The sequence below is a fragment of the Physeter macrocephalus genome, chromosome 9 (genome assembly GCF_002837175.3).
Source record: "Physeter macrocephalus isolate SW-GA chromosome 9, ASM283717v5, whole genome shotgun sequence".
NCBI classification, from domain to species: Eukaryota; Metazoa; Chordata; class Mammalia; order Artiodactyla; family Physeteridae; genus Physeter; species Physeter macrocephalus.
Window position 1 is genome coordinate 95,789,706 of NC_041222.1, and position 18,700 is coordinate 95,808,405.

The following is an 18,700-nucleotide window of genomic DNA, read 5'->3' on the forward strand; positions in this document are numbered from 1 at the left end:
TGGGATCCTCCCAGACCGGGGCACGAACCCGTGTCCCCTGCATCGGCAGGCGGACTCTCAACCACTGCGCCACCAGGGAAGCCCCTTCTGCCCATTTTTTAAGGGATTAATATCCAACATATGTAAACAACTCGTACAGCTCAACATCCATATAATCTCTTAAACTGGCCTCTCAAACATTTTGTGCGGAACCTCTTTCCCTTTCACATTTGATTCACTGAGGCTATCTCAGGGTATGGGCTCTCAGTTATAAAAGAGCGTCCTTAACCACCCCTCCCCCCGCCCCCAGAAAGAATCCTTTTAAAGATTGTCAAGCCCTCAAATAATTGGGATGTGTTTTGTCTGGGTGTCTTTTTAAAGTGCTTTCCATCTCCTCCAGATTTCTCCTTTCTGGTCCATGGGCTTGTCAGTATCAGTACTGGCCAGCCTATAGCTCCACATTTATACTTCCCATGTAGCTATTGCTCTTTGCTCAGATTAAGGAGGAGAGAGGAGAAACGAAGATGATGGCCGTACACCAAATAGTCAGACTAAGAGTGTGATTCACAGGAGGAGAGACTCTGCTCTATTAACTTATTACCCCTGCTCTTCGAAAAGCCTATCTTTGGTTTGATTTATAATGTCCTCTGTGCTTCTGTATTTTAACAGGGCAGCCCTGTTTTGTATCGAAATGTTCATTCTTTAAGAGAGCAAATATCTGCCTTCCAGTCAGCTTTTCACTCCATAAAGGAAAACGAGAAAATGACTGACTGTCCTGAATTCTCAGAGACGGAAGGAGAGTTCAAGACCACAGGCTCGAGTGAGTAGAAAGAAGGGCTTTTGTATTTATTCACATCATCCTCAGTATAAAGATTTAGTTCTACAGTGTGAAAGCAGTCTTTTCTGAGTAGAGCTGTATTTTTCAATAGGGCCTACCATTTAAAATTTGGGACATTTCACACAAAAATTTGGATTTCTGGTTTCTCTTGAAAAAACATATCAAGCATTCCTGAGCCTGTGTCTTACATATCCACGTGGCCACAATTAAGTGCTAAGTGTTATAATGTCGAAGCCAATGGGCTCATTTCATCTTTAGAATAGGGCATGTGGTAGATTTGAGTGCACAAACCTTGATTTTTTTAGAGGATTATTATTAAGTTTGGCAAGCATTTACATGAATACCAAACTCCCAACCCTGATATTATAAACAGATATGTTCAGTCTGACATCTTAATAGCCTGCCATATTCTTTACCATAACTTTTAGATTTTAATTTATTTGGTAATTTTTTGGTCACTTTTGATTTTCCAATCGCGAAACATTTCAAACACCAAAACTAGATAAAATCTTGGTCTTGCTGTAACCACCATAACCCTAAGGTTCCAAATGGTTTTGTTTGGTTTCTTGAACTATCTTCAAGTACATTTCAACACCTCCTTGGGTGCAGGGCGTTGTTACTCAAGGCAAATCCAGTTCATCTACCTCTGCAGTACATGACCTGCTCCGATGTACTCATTTGTATTTGTAATTTGTAACTTACCTATTTTTCAGTTTTTATCTGAGCTTCTAAATATATTATTTACATCATTACTAAAGTTCTGTAGACAATTAAATTCCCTTTTTGTACCTAGGAAGAACTGTGGCTGTATTTTTCATAAAATCATACACGGTCAAAGCAGAACCAATATTAGAACATAACCACATCCTTTAAAATGTTCAAAAGGTTTCATTCTGAACTTAAAAATAGAATGAGATACTATATCAAAAATGTAAATGTATCTTGGCGTATCTTTGTACATTTTAAAGTCTGAAAAAAGTCAATTCTAATAATTAAATTTTTATCTTTTTAGCAGTCATGTTCTTTTACTTTTCAGTTAGATTTCCTTTTTTGAATAAAAAATGTACAACTAGAGTTTTCATTGATAAAGTATTTAGGCTCAAGCATTAAATTTTGCTGAAAGTATTAGGATGTACACAGTTTTCAAATGATGCTGTAAAAGAAAATATTGAAGCCTGTGTTGTTTTGTTTTTATTTTGTTTTGTGTACCTAGCCAAAAAGGAAAGTCTTGGTGAATGTCAACAGTGTGAGTTCCCTGCAAACTTGTCATCCAAGCGACAGAGAATATCCTCTCCGAGCAGCTGTGATGGAAAGCTAACTGATGCCTTTGGTCTCCAGATACACAATGTTGCTGCTTTTCCCAATACAGATAGACAGTGTGCTGTTGAAACTTCTGCAAATCTCTCTGAGGTAGTTCACTTACTGGAAACATAGGAAAATGAAGCTTTGGATTTCTGGCTAGTCAGTTTTAGGACTGTCAAGGCCCTTTTGCAATTATAGTACTTAGGTATATTGTATTGCTATATTTTAGCTGGGTTTTAAATAGTGTGTGTGTGTGTGTGTGTGTGTGTGTGTGTGTGTGTGTGTGTGTGTGTGTGTGTGTGAGAGAGAGAGAGAGAGAGAGAGAGAGAGAGAGAGAGATTTCCTGCTTGTTAAATTTTTTTTGTGGTTGGTTGGCTTATTGGTTATTAGAGACAGTTTTGATTAACATGTTGCTTTTGATATGAAAAAGACTTCATGAAAAGATGAAGCCCTCTGGTCTTCTATTTTTGAGGTATCGTTGTAGATACCAATGGTACAATGGTGAGAAAGTCACATTCCTGCCCTTGAACAGCTTTTTGTCTGCTGGGGGAGACAGACATATGAGCACCTAATTTACACAGAACTGGTAAATGAGGTGAAGATTATACTTGGGCTGTACCCCTCAGGTCTGGAGGTCTGGCATTTCTGCCTTGCTGCCCCTCACTGGTTTAATACCGGCTGGAAAGCATGGTGCCATTTAGCAATTTCTCCCTTGCTCTCCCCACTGCGTTCAAGTAGCTGTAGGGATTTTTTTGTTGCTTATAACTACTTAGAGGCTGTCAGCATCATCAAAAGATGATAACCAACGTGAACTAAATGATACTGTTACGTGACTTCCCTGGCGGTCCGGTGGTTAGGACTCCCCGCTTCCACTGCAGGGCGCGCTTGTTCGATCCCTAGTTGGGGAACTAAGATCCCGCGTGCTGCACGGAGCGGCCAAAAATATATATATAACAATAATAATAATCATACTGTTGAGTCTCCTTGACCTTCACACAAATGTAAATGGGGATCTAGTTCTCGCACAACCCGTAGTTCTGGTTTGATACAGCAGGTTTCTGTTTTTTTAGTGAGAGAAGACACCTAATGCCGGTAGAGTGGAAGCTTTTTTCCTGCACCTTCTCTGTCATGTAGATCCAGTACGTGTCCTGTTGACCTTGTTTGGACTGGCTTAATCAATGCCTGCTGACCATTAGGGTTGGCCATCAGGGCCCCGTGGGTTTCATCTATGTCTCAGAGTCGCTTATAATCTCCACCCCCTCTGCTCCATTCTAGTAGATATGGAATCGTCATCTGACAGTCATTTTTCTTAGCAGAACTTCCGTTAATTTTTGGCCATACACCATGATTTACAAGTGGTTTCTACATTAATATGAGTGTGTTTTCTAGCCTGGCCATTGATGGTTTTCCTTTTCTAGCTATTGATACCTTCTGTTGTTTGATTAGTAATTATATTTTTATTTTGAGAATTTCCTCTTTAAAGAAAGCGTTGGCTGGTCCGAATGCAGTGGTGTTTACAGTTAATTGATCACAGCCAGTTACAGATTTCTTTGTTCCTTCTTCACTCCCACTGCTTCACTTGACTAGCCTTTTAAAAAAAAGAGAGAGAGGAAAAGAAAGAAAGCAGTTAACATAGTTTTCTAGACTTCAAACAATAAGGCAGCAAAAATGTACCCTATAAACGTTTCCTAGGGAACTGAAAATTGTTGGGTAGGATGTTTTGGAGGTTCCTAATATAGGATTCGTATATACTTCCGTAAGAATTAACTAGATAATGAAGGCGATGGATTGATTGATGTAATATCAGATTTCCAGATAATCTATAATGCTTACTCAAATCTTTATAAAAATATCAGTAATCCTATAAGTAATAAAATTTAATACTTCTTTACTCTTTTTTTTCTCCAAGAAATCTTCTGAATCTGATTTAAATCTACAGTCTGGATGTTTAGTTGGAGAGTATCCTCTACTTTCAGAGCTCACAGAGGCTTCAAGTGGTAAGTATTTCATTTTTCCTTAGTACATGTGCCCATTCACCCATTGAAATGTTTGTTCAATAGACATTTATGCTTGGTTTACCTATGTGCTAACATTTGGGAAAACTAAAACCGTTCCTTACATTTTAGGAGCTCATGGCGTATTAGAAATGTTACAGAATTCTTGTTACGTGAGAGATGACATTTTCTTTTTCGAATTACTACCAATAAGAATTAGTGAAATATTTCCAAGCTGATAGAATCTATTATAAAGGATAGGATTATACCAATAGCTCATGCAGCTCAATATCAAAAACAACAACAACCCTATCAAAAAATAGGTAGAGGACCTAAATAGACAGTTCTCCAAAGAAGACATACAGATGGCCAGTAGGTACATGAAAAGATGCTCAACATTGCTAATTAGTAGAGAGATGCAAATCAAAACTACAATGAGGTATCACCTCACACCAGTCAGAATGGCCATCATCAAAAAGTTTACAAACAATAAATGCTGGAGAGGGTGTGGATAAAAGGGAACCCTCCTACATTGTTGGTGGGAATGTAAATTGGTGCAGCTATGGAGAACAGTATGGAGGTTCCTTAAAAAACTAAAAATAGAACTACCATATGATCCAGCAGTTGCACTCCTGTACACTCCTGGACATATATCCAGAAAACACAAAAACTGTAATTTGAAAAGATACAGGCACCCCAGTGTTCATAGCAGCACTTTTTTTTTTTTTTTTTTTTTTTTTTTGGTGGTACGCAGGCCTCTCACTGTTGTGGTCTCTCCCATTGCGGGGCACAGGCTCCGGACGCGCAGGGACATGGAGGCAACCTAAATGTCCATCAACAGATGAATGGATAAAGATGTGGTATATGTATACAATGAAATCTTACTCAACCATAAGAAAGAATGAAATATTGCCATTTGCAGCAACGTGGATGGACCTAGAGATTATCATAAAGTCAGAAAGACAAATACCATGTAATATCACTTATATGTGGAATCTAAAAAACGGATACAAATGAACTTATTAACAAAAAAGAAACAGATTCATAGTCATAGAAAACAAATGTATGGTTACCAAAGTGTGAAGGAGTTGGGGGAGGGATAAATTAGCAGCTTGGGATTAACAGATACGCAGTACTATATATAAAATAGATAAACAACAGGGTCCTACCATATAGCACAGGGAACTATATTCAATATAAAAAGAAAAAATAGGATCTCTAAACATTTAACAGGTATATTTTGTTAGAGAAAACACTACACATGATTTTTTTGTTTTTTAAGTATGTGAAAAGGGACCGGCATTCAATATGCTTGTATTGAATGAAAGTCACCATAAGGTATTAGGTTTACTTTCAACATACCTGTGTCTTTATCTTTAAGTAAAACTCTTTTATATGTATAGCTGGCCCTTGTTTTTTTGTCAAGCCTGAGAATTTCTGCCTTTTAATGGGCGTATTTGGTTTATTAACCTTTCAAGTCATTATTGAAATGGTTTTATTTAAATCTGCCATTTAAAAAAAAATTTTATCCATGCGGCTTGCAGAATCTTTGTTCCCTGACCAGGGATTGAACCCACTCCCTCAGCAGTGAAAATGTGAAGTCCTAACCACTGGACCGCCAGAGAATTCCCTAAATCTGCCATTTCTTTCATGTGTTTTCTGTTCTATTTTTTGTTTTCCCTCCTCTCGTCTATTGGGCTTATTTGAAATTTTAGAAATCCATTTATCCATTACCTTCTAAACTATACCTCATTGCATCTTTTGTTTTGTTTTAATGGTTACTCTAAGGACTGTGGTATATACATCCTTAGATTTTCACAGCCTTCTTAGAGTTAACATTGTACAATTTCAGGTGAAATACAGAAACTTTACAAACTGTATAGATCTACTTCCTCTCCTCCCACCCATGTCTTTTATGGTCCTTTTACACTATAGATGTCATCTATACTATATTTATATTCATTTTAAACCCCACAAGATAAGGGGTTTTTGCTTTAAACAGCCATGTGTATTGGGAAATATGTGTATATTGGAAATAGCTTTTTATAGTTACCCAGATAGGTACGTTTCTGGTGCTTTTCATTCCTTGCTGAAGATCTAAGTTTCTGTCTGGTATCATTTCCTTTCAACCCGAAAAAGAACTTCCTTCAGCATTTCTTGTGATGCACGTCTGCTCTGACTTCTTAATTTTAATCATGCGATGGATGGATGGATAGATGGGGCAGAGAGCAAGGTTATGAGTTTGTTACCTGGATGAAATAGGATGCTTTTGCCTTCAGCAATTCTTACCAGTTCTCTTGCTTAACTCTCATGGGACTTTGTCTTAGGAGTGACATATTCTTTGATAGTGGTTATAGAATGTATGAAGCATGGTCATTAAAAACTGTCATCATACCTAACACCTCCCTGTACAATCTGTCTTCTTGGGAACATCACAACAAGGGCCAACATATCCCATTTTAACGCCCCTCTAGGCCCTAAGCAGGAACATTGTATAAGACAGGAAAAGACAAATCTCCCATAGGCGGTGGGGCCTTGATTAAAGGAGTCTAGTGCTGATTCCAGTGTTTTATTTTAAACTGGTTATCTGGTGGCACCCCAGAGGTTATTATATCTCAGACGGTGCACCTTTAGGAAGAGGGAAGAGGTCTTACAAAGTGGGATACTTCAAAAACAAACACACACATAGAAAAAGAGCTCAGATTTCTGGCTGCCAGAGGCCGGGGATGGGGGAAGGGGTAAGGGGGAATTGGAGGAAGGCAGGTAAAAGGTAAAGACTTCCAGTTATAAAATAAATAAGTACTAGGGATGTCATGCACAACATGATAAATATAATGAGCACTGCTGTATGTTATATATGAAAGGTGTTAAGAGAGCAAATCCTAGGAGTTCTCATCACAAGGGAAAAAATTTTTTTCTATTTCATGTTGTATCTGTATGAGGTGATGGATGTTCACTAAACTGATTGTGGTCATCACTTCAAGGTGCGTGTAAGTCAAATCATCGTGCTCTACACCTTGTATCTCAATAAAACTGGAGGGAAAAAAATTACCCCTCTAAATCCTGACGGCTATTAAAAAAAAACCTGTTAACCCTTCAAACAGAAACAACAACAAAAGAATAAATAAAATGCAAGTCACACTATGTCACTCCCCTCAAAATCTCTCACTGGCCTCCCAGCATACTTAGGATAGAATCCAGTCCACCCACTTCCTACTAGGCCGTGCCTGACCTGGTCCTCAGCCTTGACTCTGAGCTTGTGGCTTAGCTGTCTTCTTGCTCGCTCTGTTCCAGTCGCTCTGGCCTTGCCCCACCTCTTATACGCCAGGGGCACTCCCGTCACTGGTCTTTGCACTTGGCTGTGAGCGTATGTATAATCTTCCCTAGACACATGTGTGGCTCGCTTCCTCACTGTGTTCAGATGCCTACTCAGGAGGCTGTCCTTGAACTCACCCCCACCCCTCCCATACCCTAACGCCATCTCTACATTATTCTCCTTAATGGCATGGGTTACTGCTTGTTATTATATATACATTTCTTTAACTTTTTATTTTAAGATGACTGTAGATTCACATGCAGGTGTAAGAATGAATCCATAGGAAGAAAGCCTATCCACCCTTCCCCCAGTTTCCCCAGTGGTGACATCTTGCATAGCTGTAGTACAGTGCACGACCAGGAGATCAACACTGATAAAATCCACTGACCTTTTTGGTCAGATTTCACCAGTTTTGCATGCACACATTTGTGTGTATATTTAGTTCCATGATTTTATCACAGGTATAGACTCACATAACCACACTACAGTCAAGATATATCACAGTCCCATCACACAGTCCCTCATGCTACCCTTTTATACAGGCATAGCTACCTCCTTCCTTCTGTGCCCCCCAGTTACTATATTTTATGTTGTCTATTTGTCCTCTGAGGCCATGGGGGCTTTATCTGTGGTGTTTATATCTCTCGCAAAGTGCCTGTCACAGCTTAAGCTCCCGGTATATATTTGTTAAATGTCAATCATCAGGCAATGCTCTCTTGTGAGAATTTGCAGGGCGGAGCTTTGCCTTGCTTGGGGGCACATACAATATGTTCATTTTTTTATTTGACAGTCGTTGTTCTCCTCAGCATTCTGTCCTTTCCCTCCCACTACCCTTGCATGCTGAAAATGCCTCTGACTCCACCAATAAAATCAGTCATGATTCATTGTCTGGCTCATGTTAGTTTCATGGTGCAAACCGTAGGTGTCGTGAGTGGAAGCAGATTAGCAGTTAATAAGTGAGCCGTGGGTGCCTTCTTAGATTTCCGTGGAGCCAAGACACCTTACTTACTGTTGCCCTCAGTAGTCAGATTTGAAATAAAAGCTGTGGCCAGTGCCACTTCTCTTTGTTTTATGTCTCCAAGTGAAATCCCAGATGCTACTCCTCAAGCAGGATATCTTAGGGTTGAATTTCTGAATAGGTTGTTATTCCTTTTGTAAATACATACTACTTTTGTTGTAGAACAGACTGACTCAGATGTCTACCATCTCTCATGTTTACACCTCTATGTTGAAGGAATCCAGGTTGCTGACTCTGTAGAGGGCAGAAGATCCAGCGTTGCCGTTTCAGTTGACAAATTTACAGAAGTGAGTACAGACATGGCTCCTGAAGCCAGGTCACTGGTTACTCCACTGTGCCAGAGGGACGTTCCATCCTCTGAGACCTTTGTACTTCGTTCTGTGCTGAAGAAACCTTCTGCAAAGCTGTGTCTAGATAGCCTGCAGGTCAGTATAGAGCTACATTTCCTAAAGCGAGTTGAATAAAAATTCATTTTGGTTCAAGGAAATACCTCCGAAATATTATGTAATACTGGCCTAACAGGAAATGTCTTTTTTTTTTAAACTCAGTGTGGAATATAGTATGTTGAATTTAATATAGTTAGACCATATTTTATAAGAGTTTCATAAGTTATTAATGTGCGAGTTTGTTAATTATTTCCACTGAAAATATCTGCTCTTCAAGATACCTCTTATAGATGTGCATCTTTAAGTTGAGCTAGTATGAGAAGAGAGGAGGTTGATGGGAACTAGCTGGCATTTATTGAGTATTTCCAGTGAAGGCTCTCGAATATATGATGTACATGCAGCAGCAGTATCCAAGAAAGGTATTAGCCTCATTTTACGTAAACTCAGGCTTGAAGTTGTTAAATGAACCCAGACGAATCTGATGTTAAACATCCATGACAGGCTGTAAAGACTCTGAGAGGTTGAGAGGACGGCTCTGGGGTCACAGTGCCCAGTTTCATACGCTGACGCTGAAGTTTAAGAACTAGGCAGACTAGTTAACCTTTTTTGTACCCTGGTTTCCTTATCTATAAAAGGACAATATTAGTAACTTCCTTACAGGGTAATTTGAGCATAAAGTAGGATAATAATGTGCAGTTAGCTCCAGTGCCTGGCAAATGAGAAGTACACATTTTGTTGTTGTTGTTGTTCTTGACCGTACAGCTATACCTATAAATCTGTCTTTAAAGCCCAAGTGAACCAGACTACCTTCTATCTACATGGATGTATGGTCAGTTGTTATTTTTAAATGTTTTAACAATTTTTCTGGTTAAAGAGCTTGATTTGGGTTTCTATACAGCACTGCTCATTTTTATCTTTTATTTGTTTTATCTTCTCCTCAAAGAAGAGACTTAGCATCTTAAAGATCTGTGTAACTCTTAACAATTAACAGTGTTAATGTAGCAGAAACATCAAGTCCTGCCACTAAAATCATATTAAGACTTTCACAACTAATGGTCTTCTTGCTAAGCTGCCCAAAGCTTGCAAGTATATTCTGTCTGAGTTGTTGGATAACTTTCATGGTGATAATGAAAAGTAAATCTAAATGTTAACATGAACTTTGTTGTATAAGTTCACTTATTTCACAAATATTGATGTGAGCATTTTCCTGGTTAGGAAAATGAAGCTGACTCTCAAGAGATGCTTGATGAAGGAGGTTTGTTTAGGGCAGGGCTGTTTCTTAGAGAAGGTGCTGCTCTTGGGATGGGGGTGTTGGAGGAAATGAACAGTCTAGAGAACAAGGGCTGGTCAGGGCTTAGGATGAGACGGGACAAACAGATGGTGATTTGCAGGTGCCTCTCAGCCACCCACAGCCCTGGCTTTCACCCACTTTGCTCCAGTGGCCCTGTGTGTGGGCTTGCCCCTCCTGTTCTTCAGGATTCACATTGTCCCTTCCTCACCAACTGGCCTACTCTATAATCTTCTTCTGGTGAAGCACAGAAGGACAAATGCTACTTTCTTTCCTTGTTCTAGCTCAGGAATATAGTATCGTAGACTGGAGATTTATACACTTATAAATGGTGTGGTTCCCATGTCTAAAAGACAAAACACCCTATTATGCCATTTACATATTTGGTTTTTTCTTGTTTTAGTGGAATTCTTATACTTTAGACCATTTATATTGTCTACCTCATTTGACACCATCCAGAGTACACTGTAATTCTGGCCATTCACATTTTCCTTAAAGTCATTTGCCAGGTCAAAAATGAGGGAATGAATTTAGCCCACATTATGGATTTCTGTTCTTTAATTTTGGCCCAAAACTAGTTACTAGAGTATTATGATAGCTAAGGAACCCAGTTTTTCGTTGTGGCTAATATCATGATATTTTAAGTCAGATCAACTATGAAAGTAAAGGTAACCTACAATACTATGTAGTATCTACCCTTGGCAGGAAAAAAATTTGAAGTTGTCGTTCTTAATGTCTGTGTGTATGTATTTATATATGTAAAATTATTCATCAGTGTTTATTTTATTTAGGAACACCGTGACAACCTCTGTGATGGTGGGACTCATCCAAGCTTAATCTTAAATCTTGCAAACTGTTGCAAAGAACGAAAAGTAGGTAAGAAATTCAGATTTATTTTGAAGCCTGAAGATATCATCTGCTTGTTATTTTAAAAATCTGAGGTAGTATGTCGTATTTTCAATGATCTACTAATGCCTGATGCTTCTGAAATTACATGGGAGTGAAGAAGAGGTGGGAAGGATGGGCTCTCTGTTGAAGTTTCAGAATTGGTTCTACCCATGTCATCTATCCCTTTTTGCTTAACGGTGAAACTTGTAAGGAAATTGATATTCAGTTTTGTAATCTTTTAAGACAGGCATGCAGAATCTACTTTAAAATCCATGACCATATTTTAATTAGAAATATTGCTTATCTTTTCCACTTTAAACTTTTTTTCTCTACAAAGTATGTTTTGTGTTATACAAATAGCCAGATCCAATCATGTTAAAAGATTCTAGGATATGTCTTTTAGATGAGAAATGTAGTTTAATTTTTAAATATATTCCCATTTATTATCTAATAGAAGGTCAAGAAAATTGTAAAGTACCAGACTCTCTAAATATGAGGAAGAGGAAGAGAGTTACTTTCGGAGAGGACCTAAGCCCTGAGGTGTTTGATGAATCTTTGCCAGCAAACACTCCGTTGCGTAAAGGAGAAACACCGGTTCGTAAAAAGGATTTAAGTACCCTCAGTCCCCTGCTACTTGAACAGTCCCCAGCTCCTGAGGGGTTACTTCAACCAAATTTTGATGACAAGGGAGAGAATCTTGTAAGTGTGAAAAGTGTGGAACAATCTTGTTTATATTTTCATCAGACCTCACCTATTTTGCATGAGCAATAATTGTGCTTTGAAATCATGAGATGGACTGAACAATGTGTCATGGTATAAATTAATGCATTTTCTAGCTAGGTGATTACCAGTTTTCTCCTATTAAAAACAATACTTCCATGACTCCTTGTACATAGCATATTTTCTGGAACCTAACTGCTATTGATTGTAAGATGTGCCATTGTTTTATCTATCACTAAGAAAAAATGCTGAAAGTTAAACTGTGATACACACCATGTACTCAGATTTCAGAGGTGTTAAAATGTTGAAAGAGCAGCAGTCTTAGAATTGATATATTATAAATATAAATTGTTCTTCCTCCTAAGATGAATTTCTGCAGGTGGGATTACTGGATTAAGGAATATGAACATTTTTTCAACTTTTTGATTCATACTGCTAAATTATTCAGAAAGTATGTACTAATTTGAACTCACAGCACTAGAAATGATTTTATTTTATTACACATTTGTAAACCCTGGGTTTTAATGGTACTTTTTAAAAAAATAGCTTAATAGGAGAAAAAGATGACTGGAAAATATTGTTTGTTAGTGAGGTTTGAACATTTTCACATGTTTATAGGCTATTTGAATTTCTTCTCTTGAGAACTACCTATTAATTTTAGTTACCCATTTTTATATTGGGACCATCATTCAATCTGTCTCTTGCTGTTATACTTTGAAATAAGAATATTCTTCTTTTGGCCAAGATGGAATAAGAGGGACCTAATTTACATTGCCATGAGAAACAACTAAAAAGCCAGAGAAAAAGATATGAAACAGTGGTTCACCGGCATTGACTGTCTGGAAGCACAGACAGTAATCTCTGAGGGGGGTAACAAAGGAGGTAAGCCTTACGAGAGCCCCATCTTACTGCCTGGGCTGAATTTCCAGGCTGCAGCACAGGAGGGGTTACCTTGGGTGGAGCCTGGCAGTCTCCATGAGTTGAGGAGATGGATTTGGGGTTTGGAAAAGTGAAGGAGGCTGGAGTTCACAGGGTAAAATACCAGAGAGAAAAGACCTGCAGAGAGAGAGAGAACTCTGGAGATCTGCAAAGGGTCTCGTCAAGTCTCCAGCTGAGTACTGGTCAACACGTCCTTGTGAGTAAACTGCCCCCGGCCAGGGAGGAACTGCCCAAATGGAGCAGAGGGAAATGCCTAGAGCTCACACAGGGCAGGAATTGTGTTCCCACCAACTCATGTAGAAAAACCTTGTAATTCAGAGGGTGTCAGGTACTCAGAAGAGTATTGCTTCATTAATGGAGCAGAATTAAACTAAAAGCCTGGCAAAGCTTAAAAGCAAGTCTTGAAAGGATCTAACTTATACCCATGTAACTGCATTGCATAATGAACCTCAAGAATATCAAAACTGCTTTTGGCAGCTGTGAAGGTGGGGAGATCCCAGGGAGGCCAAGGCATCAGATCTTATTGTCCTCCCAGCCCTTCAACCCTCCCCTGAAGGCCCTCAATAAAATGGTTTTATCCTTCCCACCAAACCAAAACAAAACAATCTAGCAACAAATAATGTTAAACTCAAAATGTCTGGCATTCAATTAAAAATTAATAGTTGTGTAGGAAAAGATGCCCCATAATGAGGAGAAAAATCAGTCAATAGAAATAGACCCAGAAATGACACATATGATAGAATTTCTAGAGAGACACTGAAAGAGTTATTTTAAATATATTTCATATATGTTCAAGAATGTGAGAAAAGATTGGGCTTCGTAAGAACATGGAAGATAAAGAAAAGACCCAAATCAAACTGTACATTATATTCTCCAGGAATAAAAATATGTTGGATGAGGTTAATAGCATATTAGAGACTGCAAGAGAAAAGATTAGTGAATTTGAAGATGTAGCAATAGAAATTATTCTCAATGACACACAGGAAAAAGACTGAACAAGAATGAGCAGACAATTTGTGATCTGGGACAACTTCAGGTGGTATAAAGTGCTTGTGATTAGGGTTCCCAAAGGAGAAGAGGGATTGGAAGGAACAAGAAAAAAATATTTGCAAAATGATGGCTGAAAAATGTCCAAATTTGATAGAATTATTAACCCATTGATCCTAAAGTTCAACACATTCCCAACACAAGAAACATAAAGAAAAATACACAAAGCTTAAAGTCAACAATGAATGGCCTAAAAGGAGCTAGAGAGAAAAAGACACGTGACATAAGAAGAACAAATGTAAGAGAGGCAGCAGATTTCTGGTTGGAAACTATGCGAGTGAGCCAGAAGACAGTGCAGCAACATCTTTTAAAGATGTATTTAACTAGTTGGAGCAAAAAACCAAAAATACCTGTCAAACTAGAATTCTCTATCCAGTGAGACCATCTTTCAAAAGAAAAGGTGGAAATAAAGGCTTTTTCAGACATAACGAAAGTTGAAATAATTCATTACCATAACAGGTTAGCATTAGAAGTGTTGAAAAGGAAGCCCTTTAGTCAAAAGGAAGATAGTTCTGCATGAAAATTTGCTTCTACACAGAGGAATGAAGAGCACTGAAAATGCTAAATGTGTGGGCAAATGTAACAGGCTTCTTTTTAATTAGTCTCCATAAAGGATAATTATTCAAAGCAAGAGTAACAACAATATTTTGTTTGGTTTATAACCTAGGTAAATAAAATATACAACCAAATTAACATGGCATAAAGGTTGGGAGGGGTTCTTAGGCTATAAACAAAGTGGAATAAGTTAAAAGATGTGTACTGTAAACCCTAAGCCACTATAAAGTAACAAAAGATGCATGGGATGCAGGTAAAGCAGTGCTTAGAGGAAAATTTTTTAAAAAGCCTGTATTTGAAAATAATAGAGGTCTCCAATTAATGATCTCAGCTTCCACTTTAAGAAACTAGAAAAAGAAAAGCAAATTGAAACCAAACTAAGAAGGGGAAAGGAAGTAATAAAGATAAGTGTAAAAATCAATGAAATAGAAAACAGGAAAACAATAGAGACAAATCATTGAAATCAGAAGGTTTTGCTGCAGAAAATAATAGTAGACTTCTAATCAGACTGTTCAGGACAGAAGGAGAGGATACTCATTAGCAATATAAGGAATAAGGGAGGTGACATAATTACATATCTTAATAATACTAAAAAGATCATAAAAGAATATTATGAACAACTTTATTTTATGCCAATAAATTCAACAACTTAAGCTACATTCCTTGAAAGACACAAGCTATCAATCTCACTCAAGAAGAAATAGGTGGTCTCGTTAGCCCTATGTCAACTAAGGAAATTTAAATTGTAGTTAAAACCTTCCCACAAAGAAAACTGCATGTGCAGATGATTTTACTAATGAATTCTACCAAACATTTAAGGAAGATACCATACTAATTCTGCATACATTCTTCCAAACAAATTGAGTTGGGAATGCTTCCCAATTCATCAATGTCAGCAGTAGCCTGATACCATAATCAGACATGAGAGAAGAAAACTACAGTCTAGTATCCTCACAAGCATACTAACACATAAAAAGAGAATACATTATGACCAAGTGAGATTTTACCCCCAAAATGCAAAGTTGGTTTATTTGAAAGACAATCTGTGGAGTTCACCATATTAACAGAGTAAAACAGAAAAACTCTATGGTCATCTCAGCAGATGGAGAAAAAGCATTTGACAAAATCCAGCATTCATTTCGGATAAAAACTCTGAGCAAATTGGTGAGAAAAAACGGACAGATTTTATCTATGAAAAATTAACAGCTACCATTATTCTGGCTGTGGGAAAGAAAAGATTGACATCTGCATTTATATTTACCGTTAAGTTCTCCTGAATAATACTGTAATGTTTGGTTATGTTTATTAATGAATTTGTGGCCTCTCCCGTTGCGGAGCACAGGCTCCGGACGTGCAGGCTCAGCGGCCATGGCTCACGGGCCCAGCCGCTCCACGGCATGTGGGATCTTCCCGGACCGGGGCACGAACCCGTGTCCCCTGCATCAGCAGGCGGACTCTCAACCACTGCGCCACCAGGGAAGCCCTATTATTATATTGGTGGGCTGTAGTTAGTAAGCATGGTTTCCTTAAATATGATTGGTAAATATTATAAAACGTTTATTTTTATATCCAGTATCTTGTTTTTGCTCTTTTTTTGATTAATCTTTTATTTCCCATCTTTATGCTTATTACAGTTCCTCCTACAAAAATAAATACGTATTATTTTCTTTGAGGCACATTATTTCTATGTCCACTGGATTTAAAGATATCTAATTTCTACTTTTTTCTTTGTTTAGGAAAACATAGAACCTCTTCAGGTATCATTTGCAGGTCTCAGTCCTCTTAGTAAGTCTTCAATCTGTGAGACTCTTTCAGGTAGTAACTTTGGCTTATCTAAAAATCATAAATGTCATTTTAAATATGTGTATATATGAAAACCACCTTATTTTAAAATTTTTATTTTTATTATGATCGTACTTGATTTTTCAAAAACTCAAATCGTGTAGAAAAGCTTACAAGAAGTCTCTTGTCCATCCCTTTCCATTCCAAGTCCATACTTTATAATCACCCACATTTAACTTCCTCTGATGGGTAGCTGCATTTTTCAAGTCACTGCAAGTAGTGGAGTTGCCCTCTCAACACGTAAGGATTGACAGTAGGCTCCTTTTCAGATTGCACAATTGAAATGATACGGATCCTACGGGTCATTTTTAACTACACAAAATTGTTCATCAACATCAACATGGCATTTTGTGCATATGTACTTTCTGAGGTCTCTAGTTTTTTTTATGATCATGACAAGGCAACAAAGATCTCTCTGTGCTTTCCTGACAAACCAGGACTTGGCCAGCAAATGTCATGGCAAAGCACTTGCAGTGGAACCATTATTCATGTTTCTCCCCTTGTTGAAATCCTTTAATGGATCACCAACACATCTTGTTGGCTCTAGGACACAAGCCAAGCTCATTAGCACAGAATCCAAGACATGGAGTGTTAAGTTAGAGCTAAATTGGAAGCATAGCCTGTCATCTTCCAAAGCTTATGCTCTTTGACAGGTTATACTGCCTTTTATTTATACCGTTCAAAGTGATCAAATTAAAATTTTTTGAACTTTGTGAAATTAAAGTATTTTCATGTTTTTAAAAATGTTTTTGAATCTCAAAATTTATTTCTCCTGGTAATATTTATGTTCAGATATGGTAGGATACTAAAAGCAAAATTGGTATCCAAAAGAGCATCCAGTGTGTCCAATAGATGATGGATCTTACAACTTTTTGTTAGCTACCCTAATTTTGCTGTGTCTTGCTCATCAGGCACTGATACCTTTGCCTCTTCAAATAACCACGAGAAAATAGCCTCCTGTAAAGTTGGTAGAGCAACGCGGACCTCTAACAGAAGAAGAAGTGTAAGTGTTTGTATTTGGCACAATGTATCTGTTTTTAAATCTTGCGCTAGATTTTTTTCTGTTTTCATGATCAAATGATTTATCAGTTAAATCTTGGTTTAATCAATGTGTTAAGAACAAATACCTTATCCCACCTATCATGTAAGCCAGGGTAATGCTGTTTTCCTGATTTGATTTTAATTAATTCTGTTAGAAGAAAAATACAATAAACAAGGTGCTTTCAGAGTGTGTGTTCATGCGGAAGGTAATCTGTTTAGAAAGTTTATTTGGGATCTGTGTGGTTTTATGAGTTGTATCAAAGTGCAAAGTGGAGAAGAGTCGTGTGGTTGTGTTTTTTTAAAATTTTTAAATTTTATTTTATTTTTTTATACAGCAGGTTCTTATTAGTTATCTATTTTATACATATTAGTGTATACATGTCAATCCCAATCTCCCAATTCATCACACCCGCCTCCAGCACTACCTCCCGGCTTTCCCCCCCTGGTGTCCATACGTTTGTTCTCTAGAGTCGCATGTATTAACAGTCAGAAAATGGCATAAATATAACTTTTTCAAAAACTACCTTCAGTTGTTTTCAGTGTGAGCATAACTCCCATCAAATGCATGTCTTTTGCGATTTTATTAAATTAGATGAACTTGGATTTTTATCTATAGCATCACAGTGCATAAACATATAGCATACTGATATTGTTTTTCACTGATACTGTTGATGATAAACCCAGAAGTCAAACTTAGATAATCTGACGGTTCATGATTTTTCCCCCCATAACCCATCAGTAGTTAGGTGCTGCATTGTAGATGTTCAATAAATATTTGATGAATGAATAAGACAATGATTCTTTTTTATTTTTTATTTTCAAAAATTTTATTGACGTATAGTTGATTTACAGTGTACAGCAAAGTGCTTCAGTTATACATAGGTATATTTTTTTCATATTCTTTTCCATTATGGTTGATCTCAGGATATTGAATATAGTTGCCTGTGCTATACAGTAGGACCTTTTCGTTTATCCATCCTATATATAATAGTTTGCACCTAAAACAACGATTCTTAAGTTGTTTTTTTCTCTTCCATAAAATAGTTGGACAGAGTGCATATGCTTCTGGGTCAATGTTTGATCAGAAATCAGTAATTACTATTTCCCTCTTTTGAATGTGACTTGGTTAAAATACTTCTAATGGAATTTGTGAATTAAGAGGAAATGGGATGTAAAATGGTAGAATCCGCAGGGAAGGGAAATGTGAGAGACACTCTTGAAAATGTAACTGACTGTGTTTTATGGTAGCCCTGCTTTTAATTTTCTTTATAGCAGTTGATCAGTTTTTCAGAAGAGAGTGTTTGCAACTTATTTAATAAAGAAGCTCAGCCTTGTAATGAAAAGAAAATTAATAGGAGGAAGTCTCAAGAAAGCAAGCGCGTAGACAGAGCACTTCCTAGAAAGAAGCAGGTGAGTGTGTATTTAAAGATGTAATAAAGAGTAGAAGTGGTGCATTTCTTTGTTGTATGGTTAGGAAAACCCAGAAACAAAATTTTTCCTAGTTGGCCTTGGACCAAGAGTATTAAAATCATCTTATCATAGAATCA

General features: G+C 37.5%; 1 protein-coding gene across 5 annotated transcripts in view; it reads left to right on the forward strand.

Moving 5' to 3' along the window:
- Positions 1 to 18,700, forward strand: part of CDCA2 (cell division cycle associated 2) — a 53,151-nt gene that overhangs the window by 15,674 nt on the left and 18,777 nt on the right. For 2 of the 5 annotated variants that reach the window (XM_007120243.4, XM_055087331.1), the window contains 9 exons: positions 649 to 799; positions 2,031 to 2,227; positions 4,029 to 4,116; positions 8,664 to 8,872; positions 10,913 to 10,997; positions 11,464 to 11,708; positions 16,007 to 16,085; positions 17,024 to 17,115; positions 18,426 to 18,563. In XM_007120243.4, the coding sequence (XP_007120305.2) occupies positions 649 to 799; positions 2,031 to 2,227; positions 4,029 to 4,116; positions 8,664 to 8,872; positions 10,913 to 10,997; positions 11,464 to 11,708; positions 16,007 to 16,085; positions 17,024 to 17,115; positions 18,426 to 18,563 (1,284 nt within the window). The remainder of the gene's footprint in view (positions 1 to 648; positions 800 to 2,030; positions 2,228 to 4,028; positions 4,117 to 8,663; positions 8,873 to 10,912; positions 10,998 to 11,463; positions 11,709 to 16,006; positions 16,086 to 17,023; positions 17,116 to 18,425; positions 18,564 to 18,700) is intronic. The other 3 variants (XM_007120244.4, XM_007120245.4, XM_007120246.4) reach the window with 3 other exon arrangements.